The sequence below is a fragment of the Coptis chinensis genome, chromosome 1 (assembly GCF_015680905.1).
Source record: "Coptis chinensis isolate HL-2020 chromosome 1, ASM1568090v1, whole genome shotgun sequence".
In the NCBI taxonomy this organism is placed as follows: domain Eukaryota; kingdom Viridiplantae; phylum Streptophyta; class Magnoliopsida; order Ranunculales; family Ranunculaceae; genus Coptis; species Coptis chinensis.
In genome coordinates, this window is record NC_141456.1 from 24,894,264 (window position 1) to 24,907,190 (window position 12,927).

Below are 12,927 nucleotides of genomic sequence, written 5' to 3' on the forward strand. Positions count from 1 at the left end.
TAATCATAGGTTTTTAATTTCTTTAATTTTTTCGATTTTGAATTACAATTATTAATTTCTTCAATTGCACAATTGTTAATTTCTTAACTTCTATGCACAACTCATAATTTTTCAAGTTCTATGCACCACGGTTCTAATTTTGAGAAAAAAACACCGCGGTTTTGGCAAAACCGCCCCTATCAGAAGCCCACGCTAGTTTTGCCAAAACAGCCATAGAAACCCAATTAGAGCCCAAGCCCACGCGGTTTTGCCAAAACCGCGCGGTGTTTCTCAAACCGCGTAAGTGATTTGATACAGCAACAAACCTGGAACCAAATATTGGTCGGTTTGGTGTTTGGTTTGGTATTTTTTTGGTGTTTTCATCAACATGTAGTTCTCCTGAAATTGAAAAAACACACCAAATTCTCAATTTGGTGTTTGATGCTAGGTTGATATCACTGCTAAAGATGCTCTAAGTTAATATCTACTAAGTTAAAGTTAGAGTGAGAAGAAAAGTAAGAAAATAAAATACCAAAACCAAAATAAAAATAAAATAAATTATCGAAAAAAAAAAAGAATAAAAATAAAACCAAACTGACAGGAAGTGTGGGGGTCAGTTAAGTTTGAAAAACTGGACACGTGGTGCTACTTTCACAACGGTTAGAGCATTCCCAATGCAAATCACTCATTCACCTCCACGTAGGCTCAAGTTTTTCTCTTTTTTACCGTTTTGGTGAAACACAAGGTGAGGCTGCCTAATGCAAATGTGACTATTAATCTCGGATAGGATGTTTGATTCCGTCTGAATGTAAAAATAAAAAAAACGCGCCGGACAGAATGAAACATTCCGTCTGTCTGAAGTTTAAAAAAAAAAATAAAAAAACACACAAGACGGAATGAAACAATCCGTCTGGAAAAAAAAACCGGAAAAATTTAAAAAAACACACGAGATGGAATAAAACATTCCGTCAAAAGCTCACAACTCAGCTACTATCTCGGTTGGAAGTTTCACACTCGTTTTGACTTGGGAAAATAGTCACCCCATAGTCACCCTTGTATTAGGCAAGGGTTTTTTAGCATTAGAGGTGAAAATTCTCAATTCCCCCTCATATTGACTTGCATTGGGAATGCTCTTAATGAGATTTCATCTCAGTACCCGGTTATCGCATAGCCGGACTATTCATTTCCATTACATAGTAGCCATTTCCATTCCATAGTAGTGCAGTGATGAATGGAAGCTAATGCCACATCTAGCCTTCCCAAAACTTCACGACGGGTTCGGAATTGTTATCACTCGTAATTGGATAAAGCAATTTGTTTAGTACAGTGGCATAAGTTTGCATGGGAGGCTGGGAGGTCTGTGTTATATGAGAAGAAGACAATTTGAAGCAAGCTCCTTCTGGGTGTGGGTGATAATGCACCAGTGACAAGAACTGCATGTAGTGGTGGATTGAATAAAGAGTCATCGGTTCATGATGCATCTAGGACAAACATTTAAGTAGGCAAGGGGGCCTACGTGCTAGACTGTTAGTGGAGGTGCGATCTCACACTCAACCCGCATCGGATCCTATGTGGAGCTATGAATTTGCTCTACAAATTTTAGCAACTGAAGCACCTAATTTTCAAGATCAAATGGCTACGAGATGAAGTTGATTTTTCACATGAAGAAATGAAGAAGCATTATCGTTGGGTCTTGCAACTAGAGGTATCACTAATATTTTTGAAAATGGGAGTATTCCTAATTGCAACTAATAATGTGGGGTATCCCTAACTAACCCTAATATCAATCCTACTACATTCACTACAAGCCAACCGATTGACACACTCAACAAACTATTAATTGAAATCTCCTGGGGATCTAGGATTTTCTCAAACGATTATAACACAATAAGAGCTCCAACTAGAACAAGAAGATGAAGAACAGCATTCACATACCCCGAAAGAACCTCAAACCTCTAATAGTGTTAGAATTTACCGAGATTGAAAATTATAGTGCCAAACTACTGATGTTATAAGCAATATAATATTGCAATTCAAAATCCAAACTACAAAATGATAAATAGATAAACATAAATAAGATTATTTATTTTTCTTTTTTCCTCTAGAAACAGGGGAAACATGTTGTCAATGAAACTGAACAGTTAGCGAGTTCTTTTCCCTGAGGAAACAAAGCCCCACAGAAGTACAAGGTCTGGAAGAACTTACAACATTGCCAAATAGGTCAAAGAAATACTTCAAATCCAACAGAAGCATTTTTATTAAATGGAGCACACCAATGTATTTTGCTACATTTACTCGCTTTAGTTTCAGACAGAATTAATCATTGCCATGATTGACTGAAAATGAAAGCTAACCTTACAACCAGCCGAAGAAAGAAATCATAGCCAAAATTCACATCTGATTCTCATCATCGTATAACTTAATATCTGTGGAAGGTGCCAACTCAATGGAAGTTGTACCATGTCCACAATCAGAATACAGTGTAAATCCAGGCCTCACTGACCAATGGAAGTCCCACATGCCCTAGTGACACTGGAGAAGGATTACAAGCTGGAAATGTTAATCAGTTGCAAATACAGATGAAGAATCTCTTTTTCAAAAATTCAATAGCTTAATATTCTATCATGGCAACATGGGATCACAATACCAGTCAAAGTGGACTGGGGAGAATGTTGGAGCATAGTTGATCTCAACTCCAAACAAGAAGAGGAGGATCCATAAATCCTTCACTACTTCTCTTTGATATACTCTGTCTGGATAGTCAAGTCATTAATCCCCACATCACGTAATATGTGTGACACCTGTGCCTTGGTGGAATCTTTATCTGCAGTTGCGGTGACATGAAGATGGACAGTCCCAACAACATCTGTGTTTGTGAAGCTCCACACATGCACATTTTCGATATTATGAACCCCATGTATACTCATAATATCATCCATGGCCTGTTTCAGTTCCTGCTCATGAGCTCTCGGTACTCTTTGAAGCAAAATTTCCGCAGAGTTCCTCAGCAAAGAGATCACTGAAACGATGATCATGACTGAAATAAAAATCGAACAGACAGGGTCTGCTATAAGCCATCCTTTGTACCTAATCAACAGAGTAGATATTACAACCCCCACACTTCCCATTGTGTCAGCAAGAACATGCAAGAAAATGCCTTCCATGTTGTGGTCAATATGGCGATGCTTCTTTTTAGGATCCCCACTTCGTACTTTTTCCAATAACGGTTCTTTTGAATGGGAATCACTGTAATGGAGTGAAGATGGACTACTGGCGTTGTGAGTGTGAAACTCTCCATTTGAGTGACTTTCATGAGAGTTGGTCTGCAAACCAATTGAAGTGAGAATGGGGTTCGGATGGTCATGCTTATCCATATGATGATGATGGTGGTCACGGTGATCATGTTGGCAACCGTGGTCATGGTGATCATGTTGGTGACTGTGGTCATGGTGATCCTGTTGGTGACCGTGGTCATGCTGATCAGAACAGCAATCTTTCCCACTGTTATTGTCGTGGTGATGGTGGTCATGATGAGTATGATCATGTCCGCTACATGATTTTTCATGGGAGATAGAAACGCCATCATGATGCTCACTGTGGGAATTATGATCATGAACATCATGATCATGAGAATGCTGATGGTGCTCGGAGTTAGAATGTGAATGTGAATGTGAATGGGAACACGAACCACCCCCACCATGAGCATGATGGTGCTCCTCGTGAAAGAATATCAATCCTACTAAATTCACCAGAAGCCCACCAATTGAGACACTTAACAAACTATTAGTTGAAATCTCCTGAGGATCTAGGATTCTCTCAAACGATTCCAACACAATAAGAGCTCCAACAAGAACAAGAAGAACAGCATTCACATACCCCGAAAGAACCTCAAACCTCCCCCGTCCATAATTAAACTGACCATTAGCAGGCAATCGGGAGATATACGATGCATACAGTCCAATTGCAAGAGCAGCACAATCAAACAACATGTGGCATGCATCTGATATCAAGCCAAGGCTGTTACTCATAAACCCAGCGACAAATTCCACAACCATGTAAGCAGTGTTAATAAGAAGAAACAGTGCAATCTTTCGAGACTTCCTCTCACTCAAAATATGCCGAATAGGTTTCATAATCATTGAAGAAAATGAATCAGGAGAGTCAAAACCTAATTCCGGATACTTCAACGAAACAGGGTCTAATTCCCTAACCGCAATCCACAACAATAAACCACAAAACAATAGCCCCCAAAGTGATAATTCAGGGAAATAAAACAGTTCCAAAACAAGTGTACATATAAATATCACTCCAAACTCCCTCCTAAAATCTTTCGAACTTATCAACTTCTCATCACTGTAGTTCTCACTCAAAAGCACACCAAACACAACCGTATTCGCCAAAGGCCAACTGAGATTCCCAATAGAAACAACAACACCATCTTCCTCAAACAAGAAGAAACTAATCAATGCAGGGAAAAAAAGCACAACCGTCGTGAAAAACAACGATATTAGTCTTACCCTTTTCTTACCCAACTGTCTAATCGATCCCCAATTCATCGACACCCTCTCATAACACCCCAAAAACCCCGACATAAATGGTAACAACATTGGCAAAACTCTCAAACAATTACCTCCCTTAAAAAGAACAAACCCGTCCTTGCCCGATAAAGGAAAACATTCTATCCTATCCCAACTAATAGACAACAAAAACAAACCAATAAACAAAGCACAAAAACCACGAACCTTGGACGCGTAACTCCACCCATCGTTTCCATTCTTAGTAACGAACCTCGCCGCTACATTCCCACTTATCTCAGCTAGAATAGTAGCGGAAGTACCGCAATATCGAAGAGCTTGAAAACGAAGAAGGAAAACTATAGCTAACAGTACTGACTTACCAAAAATGAGATGAAACTGAGACTGGGTAATTGAGTATATAGAAAATAATGGACTGGGCTTGTGAAAAAGAGTGAAGGAAAAAGTTAGAAGGAAAGATAAGAGAGAAACAAGGAAAGAGAAAGGGAAAAGAGAGAAAGAAGGAGAAGAACGGAGAAAGGGGAGAAGAGAGTAAAGTGAGCGGAGTGAGAAGAGAAGAAGGAAGAGTGAAGAGAGAGAATTGGGATTTGAGGATGAGGATGAGGATGATGATTTGGTGGAAGAAAGGTGGTGGCGTTGTTTTGAAGGAGTTGGTGTTGGAGTGGAAATTGAGTATGGGTATGTTGGGTAGGATCTCGAGGTTTGATTTGGGACACGTGGAGGGACGGATAGACGGTGTGGACGATGTTGTTGGTGGTGATGGTGGTTATTGTGCTCGTGGTCGGACATTTTTTGTTGAGATTCGAGGAGTTGTTTGTTACTTTTGTTTTTGTTTTTCTGTTAAATTTGGAGGTGGACTTCGAACTTCAAGTCTTTGGTTGATTGGTCTTGAATTTGGTGGAACCCACACGAAAGGTATTGGAAGATTTGGAGAGGGAGTCAGGCGCTCAGAACCTCAGATTGGGTGTTCGGAAATGCTGAAATGAAAATGTATCTTTTTGTTTGTTTTTGAGATGTCATGAAATGTGATGGCCCAAAAAGAGTAAATGATGGCCCAAGAGAAAACCTGTATCTTTGCTACTGCTTAAACAAGCCCAAGAAGTAACAAATCTCAACAATTTGGGTAGAAAGAAAGTGGAAGAGTAGAAACTTGCTTGTTTCCAGACTACCCAGCTTAAACCTAAGACGTTAATATCGGTTTTCATAACTCGGTCAATGAGCTTTAAGAATGAAATTGTCTACGGTCGAAGACAGTACAAGTTACACTCTCTCATTTGAATCTGTCGTAAGTCTTAAAAGGGCTTTCTAGGTGGATCCTTAGTCACTAGAACGCTGAGCGGGAACGAGAGCGAGAGTGGAAGCGGAAGCGTAAGAGCGCCTAACTTGAGAAGCTCTGTGTTTCAGAGCGGCGTATATAACATATAAATAATACACATATTTGTAAAACAAAGTAGTAAAAAAATTATTCAAACAAAGTAAAACTTAGATATTCAAAAGGAAATATAGTTATAAAAAAAGAAAAATAAAATAAACATATGAAATTTCTAAGTCCAGATTATTACCAACTCATTATCCTTAGTTCTTTATCATTTTTTTTAATATAAAATATCCAACTCCACACTCTTTTCTCCTTCCTCTCTTTGTTTGCCAAGAACACAGTGCCAAAAGACATGTAAACCAGTGAACACACATACGTCAAGCTTGATTTTTTTATCATCTCGACCCAAATACTACTCCTTTCAACTGAAACTTCTTGTAGATAGACCTATAATAAGTTCTAAGGTAGTTCTCAATCTTTTTTGTTGAAGGAAAGAGGCGATTTTCGTTGAGATTTCGGAGAGCGCAGTTTTAAAAATCTCATAGCGCGGTTTTATGAGGGATTGGCACTTAAACCGTGAGAGTGAGGTTTTAGAGCGGGAGCGATAGGCACTTCACACGGTTTGTGTGACTAAGGGTGGATCCCTTCTTGGCTGCTCATCCGCACCAAAGTTGCATTCCCTCCAACAAAATGCCCAAGCTACCACTGGGCAGAGTCAAAAGTTCATTCTAGTTTGGGCAATCTCAGTAACCAACCATTTTTTGCTGGGTGTGTGGACCGACATAAATAGTCCAATATCGCCAAGAGAAAAAGTATACGTGTGGATCTATGTAACCTAGCTAGCTAGCAGTCTAGCACTGAGACCTTTTTAAGATAAAACCTCATACTTTGTTATGTTCCAATGTAGTTAAGTAGGGACAATATCGAAGTTTAGTGAAGAGTCGGTTCGATTAACCGCTATGTAGGATGAGAATGTCCACTTTTAGGTATTTCCATTAGTAGAATCATTCATTTGATTTAGTATTTTTATTGATCGAATTTAATTAGATTTAGAAGTCTATGTTTCTCGGTTATCAAGTTTGGCTTATATATCCATTAGTTTTTGTAGATGTAGTGTTTGATGGATAACGACCAGATGATCTGGAGAATTGGGAATGGCTGCACTCTTCTTGGGATAAGAGTTGCCTACGTATCAAGTTTCTTGGGGTAAACTTGAATCAAGCCTTACGTAGTTCATCTCTCTCTACTTATAGATGCTTGAGCTAACCTTCCTTATTTGCTCCAAGCCGTTATGAAGTGTAGATCCATTTTATGTGCTATCTTGGAGATTCGCCATTATTCTAATGTTACAAAATAAATGTCTCTTTGATTATTGCGTTGACTGAGCTTCAGGATTGCGCTAGTTGATATCCTTCCATAAATGGCTGTAACTAATGCATTGGACGACCTGGTGCTGGGTCGTTGGGTACGATCTGATGGGTGTTTGGACGACCTGAAGGAGGACGACCTATTATGTGGACATGTGTACTGTAGTGTAGAATGGAGGGTACTTACACAGCCCCCTTTATTTTTTATTCGTTCTTTGGACAGCTGTTACATGGAGAAAGAACGGTTAAAACGTAAAGTTTTGAAAGCACGTGTCTGACAGCTGTTTTGTTTTGAATTTAGATTTTGGGGAATGTGCGAAAACTGTTTGGGCTGGATTCGTGGGCCCAAAATTATGGCGATTTGTGGGCGAGTAATGATTTAGGTTTTGGGAACACGAAACATTTTTGTGTTCTCGAGGTTTGGGGCAGTTGATGGGTTTTTTACTTTGGGATTTCGCTTGCTCAGTTCTCATTCTAGACAAAGAGAAAAACCCAGAGAGAAAGAAAAAGAAAAGAAAGAAAAAAAAAACCTTTTTTTCTTCTTCGGTATCAGGTGCATCTTTTGATCTTGCAAATATATCTTTCTCTTTTGTTAATTTTAGGTCACGTAATGTCTTCTACCAATGATAGCTTGAGTGGTGAGGTTGAAGTTGATGAATGGAGAGAGAGAATGGTAAGTGATGAAGAGGTTGTTGATAGGGTTAGTAGTGGTGCATCGTCTTCATCGTTGGAGACGATAGATGTGAGGAAGCCTAAGTCGAAGGATTGCTATGCCGCTTTGAGGGAGGAGTTTGGTTGGGTGGAGGCCGACCTGGCCATGTACGACCTGATTGAGGAGAGGAATTTGTATGGAAACGGCTACGTTCCTTGCGGTGGAGGAGTAGTTGTTTGTTATGGCCAATTGAAGGCCAGGATGAGATTGCCTTTTTCCCGTCTTACTGTAGAGGTGTTGAACTTTTTGGGGAAAGCCCTTTGTCACTTTGTAGGGAACATCTGGAGGATTCTCCATGTGTTGGACTTGTTGAATGACAGGGGCTATAACATTTGTTTATCGGATGTGTTGGAGCACTTTGTTATGAGGAGGTCGGGTGCTTTGAATTTCAGTTTTCATGTCTTTAAGGGGAAGTCTCCTGTTATCGTGGGGGTGAGTAAGGAGGAATGGGGGCGTAGGCCGTTGTTGGCGGTGGGTAGATATTGTCTTCCTGGTTTGGAGATTGAAAACTGTGCTGTACAGTTGCCGGGTAGGTCATTGGTTGTATGTCATAATGTGTGTATGGTATATTATGATTTAGACATTCTAATTTATTTAGTTTGTTTTTGCAGAGATCTCAATTCCTTTTCGTACAAAGGCCGGTGTAATTGAAATGTTTGCTTGTTTGAGCTTGGAGGAGAAACAAGCGTTGTTGGGGAAGTTGTACATTATTTTAAGAGGTGTGGAGGAGAGAAGATCAACCGTAAGAAGTTGGAGCAAAAAGCGAGGGCTCGCAAAGCTGCGGTTGTTATCTCTGATTCTAGCTCGGAATCTACTATGGAAAGGGAGAGCCAAAAGAAAGCACCTGTTTCTAGAGGGAAGAGGGCTGGAGGTGCTGGTGACAGCCATTCTGGTGGAGCTAGGACGGCTGATGGAGCTGCTGAAAGCTGTTCTGGGGAGGTGAGGACGGCTAGAGGGGTGATGCAATGCAGACGCTCTGAGTTGGGTGATGCAAATTGCTTGTCAACCCAACGTTCTGAGTTGGGTGACGCAAATCATTCGTCATCCCAACATTCTAAGTTGGGTGATGCAAATCGTTTGGTACCCCAATGCTCTGAGCTAGGGGATGGAGGACGCTCTGCATCTAACCGCTTCTCTTCTAGTGATGCAAATCGCTCTACATCCAACTGCTTCTCCTCTGGAGATGCGGGTGCTAGAAGTGCTGGTGGTGGTGTTGCTGGTGGGAGTGCTGATGGAGAGGGTGATGCTCCCACTTCGTTCCGAAAGCCCGTTCTGAAGAGGCACTCCGAAGTGGTTGAGTCGGAGGGGGCTAAGAGGGCCCGAACTGAGTCTGAAAAATGACCTAGTACTGTTGAGGGTCATACTTCTTCAGGTCGGGTACAAATGAAGAAGATGAACCTGATTGATTTGGCTGTTGATGCTAGGGTGGCTGAGGCCCGTGGAAAGAAGAAGGTTGATGATGTTAAGCCTGCTTCTGAACAGTGCAAGGGGTCAGGAAGTGCAGACCTAAGTAAGAAAAGTGCAAGTGACGTTCTGGATAGGCTGGTTATGTATGACGACCCTGTTAGTAGGCTGAAGAAGTTTGTGGAGAATGGAGACTGTAGCTTCAAGTCCAAGTTGATTGCTGGGGGGATGCTGGAGAGTATTGTGCTCGATGGGGATAGGCGCAAGCTGGATGGTAAGGATCTGGATGTGAGCTTGTAGGAGATGGATCGGTCGCTGTGCTATGTGAGTGTTCTTCTATTCTGAGCTTGCTTCTTTTAGGTTTTGTCAATTTTAATCCCAACTAATCTCTATATATATCTTTTTTTTTTTGTTAGCTTCTAGCCATGTACAAGAAGTTGAGGGAGATGGCGTCTTTCTCCGATCTGTACAAGAAGGAGCTGGATGCCAGCAAGCAAGCTTATAGAAAGCTGGTGGCCGAGCAGCAAGTGGAGAGGGCTGAGGTTGCAGGGCTGAGGGCTCAAGTGCAAGAGTTGGGTGGGAAAGTGGCTCTGTTGCAACCCTCCCTTGACTCTGCAAAGCTGGAGGTTCAGTAATGGGTCGCCGAGTGCAAGAAGCAGTGAGCCATTGCTGAGCGAGTTGAGACTGAATATAACAACCTGGTTAATTTGGTGGAGGGTGGTGATACTTACATTCTAGTAGATGATTATCTGGATCTAGATCGTAGGTATGAGCTCCTGAAGATGGCAGTTGAAAGTGGGGCTACAACAGTGTCTGTTGATGATACTGGTATAGATGCAAGTAGACAATCTGACCTGCCAATCGACCTAGGTTCTACTCCAGCGGTTCTTCCAGTTGTGCATCCTGTTGTTGCTTTCTCTGATGTTCCTGAAGTTGTTGCTGATCCAGCTAGTGGCCCGGTAGATGAAGAGGGCTGTGAGCTGGATCCTTTGAACGTTGATCAAGTATCTCGTGTTGTTTGAGCTTCTTCTGGTTTGAATTTTGTGGTTTCTTTGAACAACATCCTAATGTTTTTGTTCTTGCTACTGACAAATAATATATTTTTCTTTGATGATGGGGGATTGAGGTCGTTTTCCTTGGATAACCGGGAGGCCTCAATATCTAACCGAATTTGTACTTATGTAGAAATATTTAAATTACTTACTTGTTAAAATTGGTTTGAAACAAGCATTTGTTGTTTTTGTTGTTTTTTGATATGTTGTTTGACGACCTGTGTTGCATAGTAGTCGTACTGATGAACTGCTTAACTTTGCTAGGTCGTCTGGTTGTTACAGGTCGTAAAGTGTTTGTGTACGACCTGGTATATTTGCGTAGTTGGCCCCTAGGCTTTGCCTTGTCCCTGGGTGTATGCCCTGATTCGTTCCTTTTGGGGGAACTTCTTATTGATATAATTAGCATTTGAGTAGCCATTATATTTGAGTCTAACTTAAAACCCTTTGTGAGGTCGTAAGTTGACTTGGGGTCCCTTTGGGGGTCCCCTAGATTGTATTTGTCTGATAATTGGCCATTGAGTGGCAATTACAGTTGAATCATACTTAACCCTGGTGTTGGTGTTAAGTTGATTTAGGGTCCTTTTGGGGAATCTTGTTTGATTTGATTGAAATTTAACCACTGTGTGGTTGTAGTTGAGTCATTGTAGACTCCGCCTTTGATGTACGACCTGATGATAAAAGGTAAAATGTTAGTTTTACCTACGAATTACAATTACGCATAGGTAAGTAAAACTAAAACTATTTTCATGTCTAATTTATCAAAGTTTTCTACTCTCGAATTTTATCAAAATAGAGTTGGAGTAAAAGATTCGTTCCACTTCTAGTTCTTTAGTATTCAATATTTTCTATTATTATCAGTCCTATTCAAAGTTAATTAGAGTAATGATGGAATTTATACTACGATGCAAATTATGTTAACAAAATACGATAATTTAACAAATAATACTAAGGTTTAAATCTAGATTAAGAATTAGGGGAATTTGATTCCACCTTGAATCCAACTTAATAAACTAGTATAGATTGTTGTAATCCAATTCTTACGTTCTTACGATAAAGATTGGTCGTTCTAATTCCTAATTAATCGTGACAATCTCTACCAAATAATGACTAGCATGTGAGGAAGTCCAACCCATTCTCATGGCGAATCAACTACTTTCTAGAGTGGAATAGACTTTTACAACTAGTTCTACACTACACAATCAAGTTTTCATCAAAGCTTCATCAAACCCCTCTAATGGAGGTTTAGCCTTGATTCATCAAACTATCATTTCCATTTGAATTTGAACAAGACATAATATAAAGATTCTAACTTTACTAATATAAAGATTCTAATCAATAATTTAAAACTAAATTAACACTAAGAAATGATTAACAACTAAGATATGAATTTAACAATACTAAAACTAAATAAGAATTTAATCACTAAACTAAATTGGAATTAAAAACTAATACTTTATTATAAAACTAAATATGATTATCAAATAATAATCTACTTGTTCTAACTAATCTATTGTAAAGTAAAAACTAGATCTAAAACAATAATTGAAAACTAATTTATGGAATGTAAAAACTAGATCTAGAATTCTATGCTAATGGCTACTTACTATCTAAACTAATTATTGCTTGAGAGTTAAGTCTTGTGTGTTGAAATAGAGGAGACCAGATCCACATTTTCGTGCATGGGCTGAGGAGCCCTGTTTCGGGCCGGAAAATCGAGCCCAAAAACCCAATTTCTTCAGTCCACAGAGCCCTTTTCAGTTGGATTTTGCTTCAACAGATTTTTCATCCACTTGTGCTCCTCTGATTGACTCAAGGCTTGGACCATTGGAAATCTCTTTCCGAGCCGGTCGTTTTGATATAAGGTAGGCCCAATTCCGAGGTCTGAGTCATAAGATACGGTCTTCGAAAGTTCTGCTGACTTTTGTGCGTTGTCTCTGCCCGTGTTGACTTTGACTTTTCAGCTTTTACCGGGATTTAAAAAGGCTTTTTCTCTTTGAATCTTGGCCTTTAATCAATGAATTTCTTAGGAACCAACCCTTGCTCCTTTATCTCACCAAAGTGACACATTTCTGCACATAATTGACTCCAATGCCTGAAATATATAAAAGCACGTAATCAGCATTAACTCTTATTTAATACTCGCATAATTGGTCTAAAAGTATTATTGTTATGGGGTTTTAACTACAGTTTTGGGCTCTTATCAAACCACCCCCAAACAGCATTTTGCTTGTCCTCAAACAAATATGAGAAATTAGAATAAGTGACCAAAAATGGATTTGTAACTACTCGTTTACGAAAGTGTGTGATTGCATTGACCATATGCAACAAGGCCTTAAACCACTAGGAATTCCCTAGTGGACGAGTTATAGCCTCGTGAGAGTTTTCAAGTGAAAGTACTCACAAACTTCATCTATACTACAACGACTAAGAAATAAAACTATTGTTTCTTTATTTATGCCTTAATTATCTATACATCTCACTAGCAATAAATACAGAATAATCAAGTCGAAACCTAAGCTAATATGTGCATAATAATTAATCATCTATGAATAAACATATA

General features: G+C 39.7%; 1 protein-coding gene across 1 annotated transcript; it reads right to left on the reverse strand.

The window, feature by feature from the left end:
* Positions 1-2,198: 2,198 nt before the first annotated feature.
* On the reverse strand, positions 2,199-5,496 carry LOC147523106 (zinc transporter-like protein). Its single transcript, XM_086596931.1, has one exon. The coding sequence runs from the start codon at positions 5,301-5,303 to the stop codon at positions 2,709-2,711; it is 2,595 nt and encodes an 864-aa protein (XP_086453057.1). The 5' UTR covers positions 5,304-5,496; the 3' UTR covers positions 2,199-2,708.
* Positions 5,497-12,927: the final 7,431 nt, after the last annotated feature.